This window comes from Ambystoma mexicanum, chromosome 10 (genome assembly GCF_040938575.1).
Source record: "Ambystoma mexicanum isolate Mex_15411 chromosome 10, UKY_AmexF1_1, whole genome shotgun sequence".
Classification (NCBI taxonomy): Eukaryota; Metazoa; Chordata; class Amphibia; order Caudata; family Ambystomatidae; genus Ambystoma; species Ambystoma mexicanum.
Window position 1 is genome coordinate 602,662,075 of NC_090932.1, and position 17,563 is coordinate 602,679,637.

Genomic DNA, 17,563 nt, shown 5'->3' on the forward strand with positions numbered 1-17,563 from the left:
ATTACTGCCACAAAGTTCACTACTTTGCTGTCATCTAACCTACAGCCACTTGCTAACTTTACGGACTTCTCTGCTCTAGTTGAACACCTTACCTCCTCCATCAAGCAAGTCATTAACAAACTAGCCACCTTGAAAATGGAGGCGACCAAATCTGAAGCCATAAAAAACACCTGGTTCTCAAAAGAAAACATTACTGCCAGACAATCAAAAAGGGCCTTAGAACGATCCTTGTGAAAGAAACCTAATGCAGATACTCTTTCTGCCTATACACAATCCGTACTTGAATTCAAAGCACTCATCACTTCTGCCAAAGCTACTCACTGCAATAAGGGAATCCTTAACACCCAGTCTAATGTTGGGGAAGTGTTTAAAATCCTGGTAGACTTTCAAGATCGTCCGCTCCTTCGAACAATCCTATTAAGGACTCAAGATTGGTGTCAAGATATCCACAATGGGTTTCTATCTAAAATGAACACACACAAGGAAAATATTAAAAACTCCCTTAACCACAAGGACCTAGTGCTTCCGGCCCACACGAGCAACTTGCCCACCAACAACCTAGACAACATTCCTCAGTTCTCTTTCTCTCACTATTCAGAGAAACAAGTGCTTAAGGTGATACAGGATCTGAAAGCCACCTCCTGCCCAGGTGACAATTGTCCATCAGTATCTTTAAAGAACCATTAGATCTCCTTGTCCCCTGTCTCACAAAGCTGATCAACCTATCCTTTGATGGGGGAACAGTTCCATCTGCTTTGAAATCAGCATGGATAACCCGTTACTGAAAAAAGATAACCTAGATCCAACAAATAGAGACAACTATCGGCCTATCACCAATGTACCTTTCATTCTGAAGGTCCTTGATCAGCTCGCATATATCCAACTCCAAGCTCATGTTGAAGAGCATAACATCCTGGGCACTCGCCAATCGGGTTATAGGGCTCGCCATGGCACATAGACTGGTATGCTTGACCTTAAGTCCACCCTGGCAAGCATAGCAGATAAAAACCAATCTGCTCTGCTGATGCCATAGACCTCTCTGCAGCCTTTGATCTCGTTGATCACATCCTTCTAGTGACGAGGCTCGGAGAGGTCGCAAACTGTTCCACCTTGGTATCGAAATGGATCGCCTCCTTCTTAGGACCATGCACAGTGAGAGTTTGTGTTGGCAAAAATATCTACTTCTATCCTTCAAACCTGCAGCGTCCTGCAGGGCACTTGCCTGTTGCCACTACTTTTTAACTTGTATATTTGGCCACTGTTAGTTCTACTGAACAGCCTGGGTGTCCAATATGCAAATTACACAGACGACACTCGGGTCGTTATTCAGCTCAGTGGACATTACAAGAATCACGCAGCAACCCTCAATAACATCTACAGTGCCATTCAGAAATGGATGGCCTGTAATTCTTTAGCTCTCAATAACAAAAAAATGGAGCTCATGATCGTCTCCACCAAGAACAATTGGAGCAAGTTAACACCAGACTATTCCAACTTCTTGATCGCAGATCATGTTATAACAGTCTCAACAAAAGTGAAAACACTAGGTGTTATTCTTGATGACGAACTCTCAATGAAGTCTCATGTATCCAATATCTGGTCGAGCTGTGGAATCAATAACAAAACGGATACAATACATCCGACCTTTCATGACAAATGACAACTGCGCTTTGTTGTCCACAGCGTTGATAAATTCTAGACTGGACTATTGCAATAGTCTGCCGACGACTGGCACTATTGCTGCCAACATACAGGCACTCCAAGTCACACAGAACAATGCTGTGCGCACCATTTTCAAACTATTGCGTTGCACACATATCTCTACTTTCAGAAAAAGTCTACACTGGCTTCCCGTAAGGCAAAGAATATCACACAAAGCGCTCACTCTGGCTCATAAATGTGTCTCTCTTACCAGCCCCACAAATCTATCAGAGCGTATCAAGATCAAGTCTAAGAATAGGAATCTTCGCTCTACCACGGTACGGTACTCGTCCAGCCGAGACTCAAAATGGCCCGGTTCCGTGGCACCAGCTTTGACACTCGGGCACCTATTCTATGGAACGTCTCCCAGTGGCCATACGCAAAATACAGAACTATCTTCTCTTTAAGAAGGCCATAAAAACCCACCTTTTCAACCTTGGCCCAGAATAACCGGCTTTAGCTCTCAGATCATCCATAGCTCCCATGTGCTTTCTGTTTGTGCGCCTTGTCACCGTTTTTCTGTGCGCTCCGAGGCCTGCGGGCATGTGACGTGTTCTAAAAATTCAAATAAATAAATAAAATAAGAACCAGCCTGCATCAACTCCTGAGAGCTTAAGCCTTGGTTGCTCGTCCATAGCTACCCTATAGAGAATCTTGGCTGGGGTGCTCTGTGCCTCTACTCTGCCATTTAGAGAGCAGGAGTACAGATACCCCCTCCAGTCTTTACAATAACGCCATTTACTTCAGGTGTGGTAGGGGGAGCAGAAGGCTCAACACCCCTTCTTTACACTGGTTAAGCAGCCACTCCTCAGCAGGCAGATCTTCCCGTTCCTCATGGTACATCTTCCAAAGTTCTAAGCTAGCTAACCGTTTTTCCAATTTCTTTCCCATGTACGCTGCATGCACGTATGTGGTCATGTGTTGCAAAACCGCTTTTGCCAGCGATCACCCTTGTGGCCATGGCATGAACATTTTATCTGCCGTGCCCTTAACCCATTCTGCACTGTATTGCTTAAGCTTGGGTGCGTGTTTTCGCAGTTGCTTACACAGGTGCATTAGTGGAGTAACAGCCCCCATTGTGACAAGTCTCAATACTGTTATTTCACACAAAAATAAGTTTCAGAAAAATAATAAAAATGAGTGTGCACCAACCGTTGCCGGTCCAAACCTCTATTTCACATTTTACTTCAATCTACCTATTCAGTCGGTACCGACAATGATTAAATAAATAAACCTTTTTACTCTTAATCTCTTGACACAACCTATTGTTTGTTGCTTTTCGACATCTCATTCTTTTCTGTATAAAAAAAATACATAATATACGCAAACAAACTAGCCGGCCTCAACATATATCTCTTCTCAGCGCTCTTCGGCGCTATTCTTGCACCTAAAAAATACTCCGATGGGTGTGTAATTTATTCACTTTCGCAGACATTGTCTGTGCGTCATCTATTTATCCACTTGGATTTTAAAATAACTTCTTCTAAACATGCCTTGAACATGGGGCTCTGGCCTGATCTGTGACTCTTCGTCATATACCTTTATTTGACGTCCCTCGTCATTAACTAAATACCCAACCAACCCTCTGTTACTTTCTTCCCATTATCACTTTCCCCAATTATTTTATTATTCATTCATTTTTTGCCACCTTTCTCAATCTACTCACTATTTTGCTTTTCAGATCCTGACCCTCGGGATCGTCTCCTCCTCAACCAGTCACTGTCGCTTTCGGTCCGCTCAGCTCCTTGTGGAAACAAGGAGGGGACTTAATGAAAGAGGGACCTGTCCCACCTCTCCATTGTCTTGCAAGAACTTTTAGGTCGGCCGCTATCCACAGGAAGCCTTGCGGTACACCAGATAAATGGCGGAGGACGTCTGATATTCCGAGACCTTTATTAGCCTACTGGATCGACAGATCTTTAACCATCCTACCTCTGCTACCACATGAACCCTGGGACCTGGGGCCCTTTAAGACGAGGTAGCAATACTTCGAGATGGATGGGGATGCAGAACGTATTCATACATCAAACCAACTAAGGAAGTTGGCAAAACACTGTACTGTTTTATTGTATTATGGCATACCCAGAGCGACATAAAGGGTGATCTCATAGTGAGAGGGGGGAATATGTGAGCAGGCTGAGGTCATTACCAGGTAGAAGGCGATCAGGAACCATTGCCCCTGCTATGGATAGGCAGATGATGGGAGCCGATTGAGATTTTGGGATTTCAAAATTCCCTTTATTAGAGAAAGGAGGGGTCAGATCATAGTATATCCCTTGGCCCCACATGGAGAAAGACAATTTAAGATGCAAACTTTCCAGCTTAACGGCAGGTGGAGGGAAATGGATTTATGAATTGGAAAAAATGACAGGAGGAAAAGCCTTAGCCATAGGGTACAGTAAAATGACATTTGGACAAGAGCAGGATACTCAAGTGTCACAGCACAGAACACAGCACATGATGGGGCGCCGTTTAATAATTGTAGGGCGGCAGTCTGGAAAGCACTTAAGAGTACAATATCCTGATACGTCATCTATGGGTGCAATTATGGCACGTAAGATGAAAGAGGACGAATATCCGCGTGCTTACATTCAACTTTTCAGGAAAGGTGGCCTTTGGAAACTCGAGAGCCGTAGGGGAAATCAATACCTGTATTCTATCATATTTTGTGTCAGGGACTGCTAGAACAGGTACAGAGACAGCTCAAGAAACTAGTGGGAATGAAGTGAAGCCATGGGCAGAAATACAGTTGACTATTGCGCATCATTGCCGACTGTTGCAAGAGAAAAATAAGAAGAGGAAAGATGCTAGGAAACTTGAGGAAGCTAAATTAGTACAGAAGAAACTGTCAAAGTACGCTATAGAAGGAGCAGTACTGACAAGCAGAGAGGGGTCGGGAAGGCAGCAAGCAGTGGGCATGTCACAGGCGAATAGTCAACGGCAATCGGATCAAGGAGTGAATGGGTTCATGCCGAGAGGCAGGGAAACTGGTATCAGAGCAAGAGGAGGCTTCTAGAATAATCAAGGAGGCTTCCAGAATAACCAAGGTGGTTTTCAGAATGTGCAGAATAATAATCAAAGCATGCAGGGAGGGTAAACCGGTGATACCTGTAGTCTTATTAAGGGTGGTGTTATAACAGCTACACTATCCTGCTCATGTAACTAGGGAGAGTCTTGCAGCAACCATTGCAGAGGACTGGTTTGTTCCATACCTGTTTGAACACTTTGCTTTTTATGTAATAAGTTGCATCGTATGTCAAATGTTTACTACTGGGCACACACTGAGAAAAGTCAGAGGAGTGATTCCTCGACCAAATGGTCCTTTTCAGCATTTACATTTCGATTATGTTGCTATGCTACAAGTATGTAATGGATACAGGAATATGATAGTGTGCCCCTTTTTGAGATGGATTGAAGCTGGTCCATGCATACATCCTAATGCCACTTGCGCTGCAACCTTTTTAGTTCAAGAAGTATTTCCTAGGTGGGGAGTATATGAGGTGCTGAGATCAGACAATTAACCTCATTTTGTGAACGAGGTATTCAAACACATTAGCCTATTGCTTAGTATTAAGCATATGTTTTCTTCTGTTTATCACCCGCAAGTGAACAGACAAGTTGAGAGACTCAACGGTCTTCTCGAAGAAAAGATAGCAAAGCTGAGATTGACACTGAAGAAGGGATGGCTGCATTGCCTGCCCCTTGCATTATATGCATTAAGAAATCAGCCCAGGTCAGACCACCACCTCACACCCCACGAGTTAGTTACAGGGAGGCGGATGAGAACGCCTCTCAATCCTCCATCGAGGAATATGAGTGATGCCCATACAACTGCAGAATTGTTAGGAAATGAGTTACATGCATACTTAACATGTATGACCGCTAGTATCTCATTTCAGATCAACTCAAGCGGAAGGCGTGTCGGTCTCAGGACGCAGATGAAGACAATACAGCAACCGGACTTGAAAAGCTATGTGTTCCTAAACGTTTTGCCGGAGACTCTGTTCCAATTAGGAACTTCACTAGAAAGTGGCACAAGCCCAGATTTAGTGGTCCTTATGTTGTAGAAGACATTACTCCTTCAGCAGTTAAAATCCACGGGAAGCAAGTTTGGATCCACTTGGGATATGTAAAGATATATGCTGGCGAGACCGGCATACCCCCACCCCATTCGGAAGCAAGTCAAGAAGAAGTAGTTCAGCATGTGCAGACTTGATCGATGACTAGGAAGAAGGACGCAAAGACTATCCAGTAGACAGACATAAGTGTACATTTGGACTGTGGCTCTCCTGAAACACTCCATATAGATAGAAGTAGAAACAAAAGACGAGGATCCAAAATTAGGAACCCTCCCGTCCCCTGCACTCTATCATAAGTCCATCAATTGATGGTTCAGCAATTTTAAATGCATTTGTTGTAGGTAATTAATAATATTCTGATCAAGTTAGTAGTAAGACTGAACACTCAGTGATTTTGTAAAAAAAAACCCAAAACAGGGGGAGGTTTTTAATTAATGTCACAGTAAATTCACCATACAGATTTGAAGTGAAAAAGCCAAAATGACTGTCTACAAAAAAACATGAAAACAGTAAACAATGATAGTCCATTTATACAATTCGTGGCTGACGCGTTTCGGGATATTCATCCCTTCTTCTTGAGCCTATTGGGTTTGGACTGCAAAACCTTAAGTATAGTGGAGGTGAGGCGTAAGAAAACCCTCAAAGTTTGGTGAACTCGTGTTTCTCAGTTCTACCCGCCAGGCGGTGGAGAAAACCCTCGTCTCAGGCGTGCAAGATGCCTTACAATCTGCAAGTTAAAACGGGAGTTACACGTGCGGATGCACTGCTTGCCCGGAAATATTCATATGTCCCAAAATATCCTCGGGAACCAAAATCTAAAGTGCTCGGCTCTGCCAAGTAGTTTCAATGAAGCTATACGATCGCGTGTGAAAGCAGAAGCTGCTTCTGTTGCTCAATGTAACTAAAATACGAGCGCCTCCCGATCGGGGGGATAAGATGCTCGTGTGGACTGTGGAGGGTCTCAGCGTCTCCCTGGCAACGATCTACACTAGGTGTAGATCGTTGCCAGGGAGACGCTGAGACCCTCCACAGCAACAGAACAGGTTTTCTCCACCGCCTGGCGGGTAGAACTGAGAACTGAGAAACACGAGTTCACCAAACTTTGAGGGTTTTCTTACGCCTCACCTCCACTATACTTAAGGTTTTGCAGTCCAAACCCAATAGGCTCAAGAAGAAGGGATGAATATCCCGAAACGCGTCAGCCACGAATTGTATAAATGGACTATCATTGTTTACTGTTTTCATGTTTTTTTGTAGACAGTCATTTTGGCTTTTTCACTTCAAATCTGTATGGTGAATTTACTGTGACATTAATTAAAAACCTCCCCCTGTTTTTGGTTTTTTTTACAAAATCACTGAGTGTTCAGTCTTACTACTAACTTGATCAGAATATTATTAATTAACTACAACAAATGCATTTAAAATTGCTGAACCATCAATTGATGGACTTATGATAGAGTGCAGGGGACGGGAGGGTTCCTAATTTTGGATCCTCGTCTTTTGTTTCTACTTATATCGTTATTGTGATCCTGTGCCAGGTTCACGTTTCCTCCCCCGCACCTCAAAAAAATATGTATACTTCTACACATTTTTGAATAAATCAATCTCTAATTTTAGAATACCAGGGAGTGCTTCTACTGATCTACCCCTTTGCACACTCCACATAGATATCATAACAGGAAGTGAGAAAGTTACTGTTCTTGATCCACAGGAGCTTGACGACATTGGACCCTAGTGCTGAAGTAAATTAAAAATGCCTGATCTTGACTTACTTTTCGATGATTGGAAAAAGGAGGAGTTCCTTGACTCATTTCTCACTGAATTTATCTTTGACGCGTTAATGGTTTTGTCAGATGTTGATGTTCACAGACTACTTCTTGCCGTCTTCATTTTTATACTCCGAGCTTACCCTGCTCTTGTTGGGCGCATCACTGATGTCCGTAATTTTGTCCAAGATCCTAAAAATGGCCCGGCGATTAGATAATTATTGGCAGCAATAATAGAACAAATCAGACAGCTACCTGAGCATTTAACAAGATTGCCTGATTAAAGAAGTTTTTCCTTCCTTAAAAGTATTTACAGGCATAATGTGGTGTATTGAACATATTGCAATTCCAGAGAGTAAACAGAGTCAACAATATGTGGAGACACAGATGGTGGGGTCTAATGTATTGGTGCATAAAATATGCCTGTTCAGCATTTATTATTGTTTGTCTGTTCCTATTGATCCACACAGTTTACTTTATTGGTCCCAAAAGGGAAGGAGTCCCATTAATCCTTCCCGCTCCAATCACCTTTGCAGAACTAGACACTGTAAGACGGCCAAGTCCATATGTGATTGTTCCTACACCAGTGATACATGTGAAGGCACCTTTTTCAGTGACAAGTGGCCCTATACTTCCCTTTGGAGGGATGTCTGTTTTTGATTTACTCCATGGCAATTATGTGCAGACCCACTTATCAAGAAAGTGACCCAAAAGAGGTGCAAGGGAGGATGGCTATGAATTAAATGGTTATTTAGACAGTACAGCACATTTGGGAAACAAAATGTGGTATCAGCACATGAAGGAAGTGGTAAAAAGAACTAAGTAGGATTGCTATGCATATGCTCTCCTGTCTTATACTATGGGAAAGTCTAACACATTCACAGCTATAGAGATAGACATACAAAAAGCTCATTGCATGTCTCACCTTGCACTCTGTCATATAACAGGTCATTTCCAGGTTCGAATGGCATCCTTGGCAGGGGTGATGGAATGGTCGGCTCCAGAAGAAGATTACTATGTCCAAGATTTGAAGACAAGAAAAAGAGCACACACCTGAGATCATTTGATAAGATATGAACAGGAGCTGGAATTAAATGGGAAATAAACAGGAAACTCAACTGCCAAGGAAAAACTGATGAAGTTCGAAGCTACAAGGAAAGAGGCCAGATGCGAATCTGGGGGACAGTACTTTCTCCAGATGGGAAGAAGGCATAGTCATATGCTGAGCTGTGGCAGTAATCGGTCATCACAAGCCAGTTATTGAACGAGTCGAAAAAGGATGCAAACCTCTCTGGCCATGGCTCGCAAAGCTACTGACATGGGTCAAAGAAAAAGGAGGGCCATTGCAGATAGTGCAGAACTATGCTCCAAAAATAATGGCACAAGAAAAGTTGGAGAAAATCAGCAATGTGGTCGAATCTTCGATGTGCCAGGAATGAAAGATGGGACAGTGGTGATATTGGATCACTACTGAGCCTGTGGATCCAGAGTTTACATGAAGCTGCCCAGAGATTGGGGAGGACTGTGTTCTATAGTGATTGTCCATGTTCCAGCGTTGGTGATTCCAAAGAGTGACCTGAACATTGGCGAGTTTCCAAAAGCAGATGCTCACCTGAGAAAGAAGAGATCTGTTGAACTCCTTAATCGAATGAAGAGGGAAAACTATTTCTCAGCCAAATCGATTGAAGCTTTCGATGGTATTCCATATGAACACAGATTGTTCACCAAGACTGCTTCAGTTTTCACCCTTATCTTTATACCTGGGATCCAGACAATAGTAAATGCCAAGTGGTTGCAGATCACCAGATGGGAGCTTCTACCGACGATTACCACCACCATAAAGGGATTCAATGCCATCAAGGAGGAGCTAAGAGCCATACGCCTTATGACTCTTCAGAACAGATATGTCTTGGTTATGATTACAGCTATGGATGGAGGTGTTTGTGTCAAAATCGGAGAATCATATTGCATATTCATACCTTCTCACCATGACGAGAATGGCACGTTAACAGAGGCCATAACGATGCTGCCAAACTTACATGTCAAGATGGAAGATGAAGTGAAAGACATTACAGATGAGAGCTGGTTTGCGTCAATCTTCTCATGGGTTCCACAATGGGTGGCGAACATTTTCAAGTTCCTTGTAGCCCTGTTGGTGATGATCATGTTTGGATTCTGTGTGATCAGGATAATGACACAATATAAGAAGACTGCAAAGAAAGCATTAGGAATTAATTTGATTGATGGCGAATCAGGATTCAAACCCAAAGAGCTGACAGATGAAGAAATCTGAGATTGCGTAAAGGGCAGAATACATGCACCAGAGGGAACAAAGTTACTGTATCTGAAGAACCACAAGAAGTATGTGGGAAGATGGATTTACTGCAGCCAGAGTGGACAATGTAGTCTTATGATCTGGAGTGTTGATGAACATGTGAAAGATATGGACTCCAAAGAAGCACTTCTTCAGACAAGGATGTCTCGATGTGAAGATGGATGAGAGAGTTGTCAATGAATCGCCCAGAGGGGATCAGTGTAGAGGAAAAGCCAAATACCCCTACCAGAAGCTTTGCCCCCATGTTGCCTATATGTTGGGAACCAGAGATTGCGACATGTGCAATACCAGTGAGGAACCCTATTCAGCAAAGAATCCTTAAGACAAGGTATCCATTGAGAAAACCCTATATGCATTCACGAGGAAATAATGGTCTTCTACAAAAAGTCCCGGAAGAAGTATGAAAATGCATGGGAAAGAAGACTGGTGACGTCAAATGAAGCAGAATTGGCGCACCCAGAAAAGACCCAAATGAAGAAGGAATATAGACATTCTATAAGATCTGAGGATGAGGTATTGAAGTAAAGCAAAATTTCGGGAATCGAAATGAAGATTGCTCGTGCAAAGAAACACTGAAGAAAATGCAAAGTAATTTTACAATTGTACAGATGCTGTAATACAAGTAGATGAAGTAAGCCTGAGGCTGGCTTTGTAGTAAATAGATTGCAGCGATGCACCAATGTATATTCATAGGAATGTATAGAATCTGGATGTTCCACAATGCACTTTAGCAAACTTGAACCCTGTGAATGGAAAGGGCTTGAAGTGTGGCGCAGTTGAAAACAGCTGATGTCAAAGGAGAATTCAAGAAAGCCTGGCTGGCCCAGCATCAAGAGTCGGGCCACCGTAAACCTGGTTATTTTTTAAGAAGCTATTTGAACGTGAGAAACAAGCACACTCCTTTTGAGGTGTAATGGAAAAACACTGAAAGTGCCAAAGTATTCCCTTAATAAGTATTTTATGCAACAAAGAGCTCGAAAACGTGGTCTCCAGTCACATGGTCAGATGGAAATACACTGTGGGTCGGGCTACACCAAAACCAGAAGATAAAACCATGCCACACTCCCTTTTATTCTCAGGCACAGCGAGTCTCTGCAAGGCCAAGTTCTAATTGAAAGGCAGACCGCATGAGTGATGATGGATGAGAGCTACTTGGGTGGGGAGGCATTACCAGGCCAACCCTCCTAGTATCTGGGGTAACCAGCTTGCGTGTTGCTAGCAAATGGAATATTCCAGAAGGGTACGAGTGGGCCAACCAATTGTAGAGGGCCACGTATTAAGGAGCCCTATAATTTGTGTAACCAATAGGGTGTTGTACAGAAGATGACTTGCACTTGGGATGGGCTTAGTTGTCCACCTGATTGTAGAGACCCAATCACAACTCCCGTCAGTATGAAACGTATACCTAGATGTTCCCTTTAAGCCCATCACACCCCCTAGTAGGTTTTCTTAGTTTGCCACGTAGGATGACATCAGTAGTGACAAATGTTTAGTATAAGAATGGTGTTTTTTCATGAAATGCTTTGAGAGAAATTGAGCGAACGTCCATTGGTGTCCGTTGTAACTCTTTGTTTTAGATAATTGTTAATAAAACAGTACAGTGTTTTGCTAACTTCCTGAGTCGGTCTGATTGTTGATGTATGAGTAAGTTCTGCATCCCCATCTATCTGTAAGTATTGCTACCTCGTCTTAATGGGCGCCAGGTCCCTGGGTTCAATGTGGCATTTGATGGTCAAGGAAAGAACAGGTTAGCATTACGATTGGTAAATCGAGGGGGAACGACTTGCGAGACGTCCAAATTAGGGGCCTACCCAACTGGCGGGGCAACGTTCCCCTGCAGGTATGGTCTCTGCGGTCTATATGGGATGGCAGTCTGACTTCTCGGCTGGCTTAGCCTTCCCCGTCTGCTTCTGTGACGTCTCCAGTTGCTGGGCAGCCCAACTCTTCTTGCCCTTGGTATCGTGCAAAGGTCTGCAGTGAGGACTCATGTGGCCGACCACTGTCGTCCTACGTTACTCTTCTCCTTGGGTCGGCAACCAGACTTTGATTTCCCATGCCAAACGCACTCTGTATCTGTTGCTTCTCACAGCAGGCGCTGCAACTAAGCTCCACGCTGGGATCGATGACTTCCCTAGTGCATTGTCCGTGTTTATACAATGCAGCCTATTCCGAAGGGCTCTGTAAAAGTCCCTTTTTACTTTTGATGGGTTGATCTTTATGCCTCCTTGTCTTAGTACCTGTATTGGGAACAATCTGTTTTCTGTGTTCTTCCTCTTCTTGGTATTTGAGACCATTTGTTTCTTTTGTATCACAGCAGTATATGGCTCTGCTTTCAACAAGAAGGTTGGGGATGGAAGGATGGGCCTGAGATTTTGGAGATTATTATTCACTGGGCTAACCCCAAGATGGTTGGCCTTGTCCCCAAGGAGGGAGATCCTCTACATGAGGTTCTCCTGCAATAAACTAACCCTAGGACGACTATTGGGTAGCGGCCTCACCTCGCTAGCCTCATGAAAAGATGCACCCCCTTGGGGAGAAGTGACAAACCCTTGTGAATCATCACACATCCTGCAAAATAGTACTACATGCTTGTTCAAGTTTTTGCTAGACTGTGTGGCATCAGCTGTGCCTGTAGATCTTTGTATAACACTCCTGTGAATTCATAGGTCGCACTCCACCCCAGGAGGGTCTAAATATCTTTCCAGTAAAATGTTTATGGTCCTAAAAGAACTGGAAATGTGTGGAGTGCTTTCATGTTTTAAGTCCCCAATGGTTCTATCCACATTTCTTTCTATGCTTGTTCAGGTAAGTGGTGGAAAAAATATTAAATTCTCATTCCCTGGACAGTTGAGGGCTTCCTCCTTTTTATGGTCACTGAATTAATGTCTACCCTCAACTCTCAGGATTACCTGTCACGCATCCAACCACAATTCTAACTGCACTGGAGATTACCCAGTTAACAGTAGAAAAAGCAAAGGGGTAGCTAGATTCTGCAAAATGTGAGGATATATGAAACCACTGCTGGGAACTATGCCATCTGGCCTGGGCAGGTGGAGTACCCTCCCTCTTGGTAGGGTTATGACAGTACAATGTAGCCTTAGGAGCTTTAATCTACTTCTCAGCCTTGCTTAAAATACACGGTACACAAACTAAAATAAACAGCAAAACAAACCATTTCAACAGACAGCCTCGATGCAGCCACTGCCAAAATGATGGACACTTCTTGGCTACATTTGGCGATGTCTGTCTCAGGTCTCCTGTTCCTAGTTGGTGGGTCGGCACGCTATGTATGGCAGTATCGACATCAGCCTTCTCTTACTCAGAAACAACTTTGTCAAGTATGCAGCTTCATTAAATACTTTGTTGGTCTGCAAGGAGATCAAAGGTTGTTGGCCTAATTTTACTACTACAATCCACACACTAGCCCCATGCAGAATCACAATAATGGACTGCATGGCAGTGTCCACATTGGAGTTCAGTGCTAAGAAAACTACACATTCTGGCTTTCCCTAGCAGTGAACTTGGGGCCATCATAGCTTCCATAGACTGAAGCATTTTAATCAATCCTTGATTTCGAGGGGGGCTAGAATTCGAAGTTCTTTTCAGGAGGACTTTACAGTTATAACTTCCCTTCATATAGGTCTCACCTACAGTAAGCCAGCCTTTCCCCCACCATCTTTATGTTGGGCAAGTTCTGCAGAAATACCTCTGGTCATGCCTGCCACAAGTTGCACCTTCCCCCACCATTGTTTTACTGTATAATACTGTAAAGCACACATTGCACGACTTTATTTCCTTCCTCCTGTAAAGTTTCACCTACTGCAAACTACCACATTAAAGGAATTGGGCGTGCCCAAAATGCACGCTGTTGTAAGCACTTTACTCACGTCAGCACTTGAGCACTTAAGAGGCTTCATCTGTTCTTTCATGGTGGTGCTGTACGAATGGTACAGCCGGGTGCTGTGAGCAGCTGATCACCACTGCACCAAGGAAGCACAACAACACTAGTTTAGACAAATAATAGTTTAATGGATAAAGTGCCCAGTATTTCCTAGTACACTGCTAACTGCCATTCAGACCAGGATTTCAGAGCAAGGGAAAAGCCCATCATCCTATGAAAAACCAACATTTCTGTAATATATGTCAAGTTATCACAGTGTTTCGCATTTCACAAATAATCTCCGGACCACATACGTAAATAGGGCTGTCTAAGTGTAAATAATGAATCAGTAGAAATGATTAACCCTCTCCCCAACATTTCAGATCGACAGAAATACTAAACCTACAACAATAAATCATGTTTAGGATAGAGTGAGCAAAACTCCCACCAGCCAAGGAAGGTAGAAGGCACCTTGGTAACTTAAGCATTTAAATTTCCAGGTGTCTTCATAACTACACGCATGTATTCGTTTGTGATTGTAACACTTACTCAGTCGGATGACTTTTTCCATAAAATCTATGCTCCAGCATTAGGCATACAGCTCCCAACTTTTGTGCATAGGATAACCAGGCACCAGATGTCATCCAAGCAGGATTCGCAGGTCCCTCGCCACCAATCATCAGGAAAACAGGGCCATCATTAATGCCTTCAGAAGAAGTCAAGGCATCATTTTTGAAATAACGCTGTAAAAAAAATTAAAAAAAATAGAAATTCGGTTCTCTTTCCCATTTGTGCGACCATAATACTTTTTGTAAGTTTCGCCAAAGTTTTGGTTCCAGTTAGATGAGAAACATACATGCACAAGTGCATTGGGCTACACTGAACACAATGCCTTAACATAGAATGTGGTATGCAACCTTATGCAACTTTTTGCACTTCAGTCAGTCATTGCTAAATATTTATTGCAGCATAAGTAACCCCACTACCAACATTTGTTAAAGAAGCCTTAGAAAGATATCCAACGATTAGCACATTTACACCATGTGAAAGTGTAATTTACTGTAACAGGATGGTTGCAGAAAAAGAATACTACTGTACACTGTATCAGAGTATCACAATGAACCATGGACGGCAGAATCAGCACAGAGAAAATCAATCCATCATTCCAAGAGCATTGTTGTGTTTGGAATGATATCATGGATTAACACAGAATATTGTGTTTTGTTGAAAATAAGACCGTGTTTTAGCCTTTAACATACTAATTGTTCTTTATCAAAACACCTTTATGGAAAGCTTTCCACCGTGAATACCCAACCATAAATGATCTGGTGCACACTTTCCTTGGAAAGTGGTTGCCCTACATATTTGAAATAACAGTTAATTCTGTATAATACACTTCCTTCAAGAAGTAGCAGTGAAATGGCTAACAAAATGATATACTGATGATTCTACACTGGTAGAACGTTTCCACACTACTAGATAGACCCTTGTTGCATTTACTAAAAGTAATTCAGTTGGTCAGCTAGTGAAAGTGGATTCAAGTCCCATGACCCCTCTGCCTCACCCACCTGCTTAGCCCGCCCCTTCCTTTTGGGCAAGCAAAAAATTAACAATTCCTTGGTCCTGTTAGGGCTTGGAAAGTGCAAAAGGCCAGTTGCTTTGTCCTTTGTACTCCAAATAGACCTCACTGTGCATCTCCTCTCACAACCCATTCCCACCCTCTTCAGGGACCATAACCCCAATCACAGAAAGCAGCACCAGACAGTTATCCTGACGAACCTATATCCCATGTGCACCCATGCAACACACTATTCTTGTTATGGCGGTTAATGCTGCTCAGCAGTCCTACATGCCTCCGACATCGCCAACCTCCTAATCGCCAATGATCGTGATGCCGTTTTCATTACCGAAACATAGATTGCACAGTGCACCCCCTATATGTTTGATGTTGTCCAACCACACAGCTATAGTATTCAATTTACTGACTGCCCAGGAAAAAGATTTTGTGGCTGTCATCCATAGGAATGACTGACCCGTAACGATAATCTCAACCCGCACCCCCCTCCACCCTCCACCCTCAGCCCAAACAAATCCCTCACATTCTGGTCCCCAATCTCAAACGTCAACCATTTAATTCCACCTTGGTTAGAATAGTTTTAATGCAAACTCTTGAGGTCAGTCATTAATGTGGCAAACTCAGTACCTGTAGAGGCCTTGTGACTTGAGTTTAGGGTAACTTCACTTACGACACTATGAAGTGGAACGTTGCCCAGAGAAGTGCCAATGGTCCAGATTCATTGAAAACCATCCACCCATCAGTTATTTGGTTTTACCCTGTTACTATATCCCATTCCTCTACAGAGCTACACTGTTTCACAGCAAGGTTTAAACTTTATTAACCGCAGCAAATACACAGACCTTAAGAACTATTCTTACATGTGGACCAATGGTTTCTACTGCACTGCTTCAAGTTAAGATGATGTGCACAAGTAATTAGGCATTATACAATAAACATATAATGAATTGCATAGATGCACATCAGTTTGCTGGTTATTCAGCATCATAGGCTGTGGGAGCTGAAGTGGATTGATGCACACTACTAACAATTCCCTTTGGGCCTCTGGGCACGTAATAAGCAGTATTAATCTTTTCTTGATGAATGTCAACAATTCTTTATCCATAGGGCACTGCTGGGGGATATCTTTTCTCACAGTTAAAGGCTACGCCAAGGTTGCTTGATCAGGAAGGCCATCAGCAGCTTGGATTCCAACACAATACACAGGTCTCACCAGAAGCCTCTCAACACCCACAATCCTGCTCATCACTCCACGCCAATTTCGAACCTACACTTCTTCGTCATGTGAAAGTCTCTCTTTCCTAGTTGCATTGTCTGTGTGGGGCCCTCAAAGTGCTCAAGTACCCGTCATGTGTGTCAGGCCATCATTTTAACAGCAAATGGCCAGATCGAGGTTGTCGAAAATAACATGCATGTAGAAATACAAATCTGAATCAAACATTGCTCCATTTTAGGACATCTGTGTTGGATGAAGATTTTGAAGGCAACATGGATATTTCAGATGTACCCGCAGCGCCAAGGGGCTAGTCTACCATTTCAGTTCTCAGATTGCTAGGTTTTTTAACCATCAGGTGTTGCCTTGTTTCGCTGGGATTTCTCCCACCAGCATTTGATCCCCAACTCTCAGGAGTCTTTTGGCATCTTTTTCCACCAAGTTTCTTCTTTTACCAGTCTTCGGATTCTCTAAGAGATCCTTTTTGCTAGGCATCAAATCTCTGGATTCATACTGACTGGATCGTCTTGTCCCATGTGGGTTTTATTTCGGGGAACCTCCATAGGGGGAAACCAGCGATAGTAGGGTCTGCCCGAGCCAGTGTGGGCAAAAAGTAGGTGCCATGCGTGCATAGTGGAGGCGACCGGATCGAAGGGACAGCCGTCTTTATAGCACTGATCAAGTATCAGTGTTTTCAGATCTGAAGCCGAATATATAGTATCACATCATCTGCATAGAGGGGAAACATCTTGGGGGGGGTGCGGTTAGTAGAATTCCACAGTGCCCGTGGTGTATCCCGATGTGTTCTGCCATAGGCTCGATGGCTGGGGCAAACACTATGGGAGAGAACGGGCATCCCTGTCGGGTTCGCCTCTCCAACTGGAATGGTGCAGAGGTGCAGGCATTAACCATAACCCTGGCCAGTGGTTGAGTATATAGGAGTCTGATATACTTTATCATATTAAAGTCGAATCTAAACGCCTCTAGTGCTGCGAATAAATAATACCATATCG

At 43.3% G+C, this 17,563-nt stretch overlaps 1 protein-coding gene across 9 annotated transcripts in view; it reads right to left on the bottom strand.

Annotated features, from left to right (window-relative positions):
• The window catches only part of LOC138491581 (putative serine protease K12H4.7), a 1,111,489-nt gene that overhangs the window by 900,715 nt on the left and 193,211 nt on the right, over positions 1 to 17,563 (bottom strand). For 6 of the 9 annotated variants that reach the window (XM_069618160.1, XM_069618166.1, XM_069618162.1 and 3 more), the window contains 2 exons: positions 14,311 to 14,504; positions 2,128 to 2,256 (listed from right to left, as the gene is read on the bottom strand). In XM_069618160.1, coding sequence (XP_069474261.1) covers positions 2,128 to 2,256; positions 14,311 to 14,504 — 323 coding nt within the window. The remainder of the gene's footprint in view (positions 1 to 2,127; positions 2,257 to 14,310; positions 14,505 to 17,563) is intronic. The other 3 variants (XM_069618167.1, XM_069618163.1, XM_069618161.1) reach the window with 1 other exon arrangement.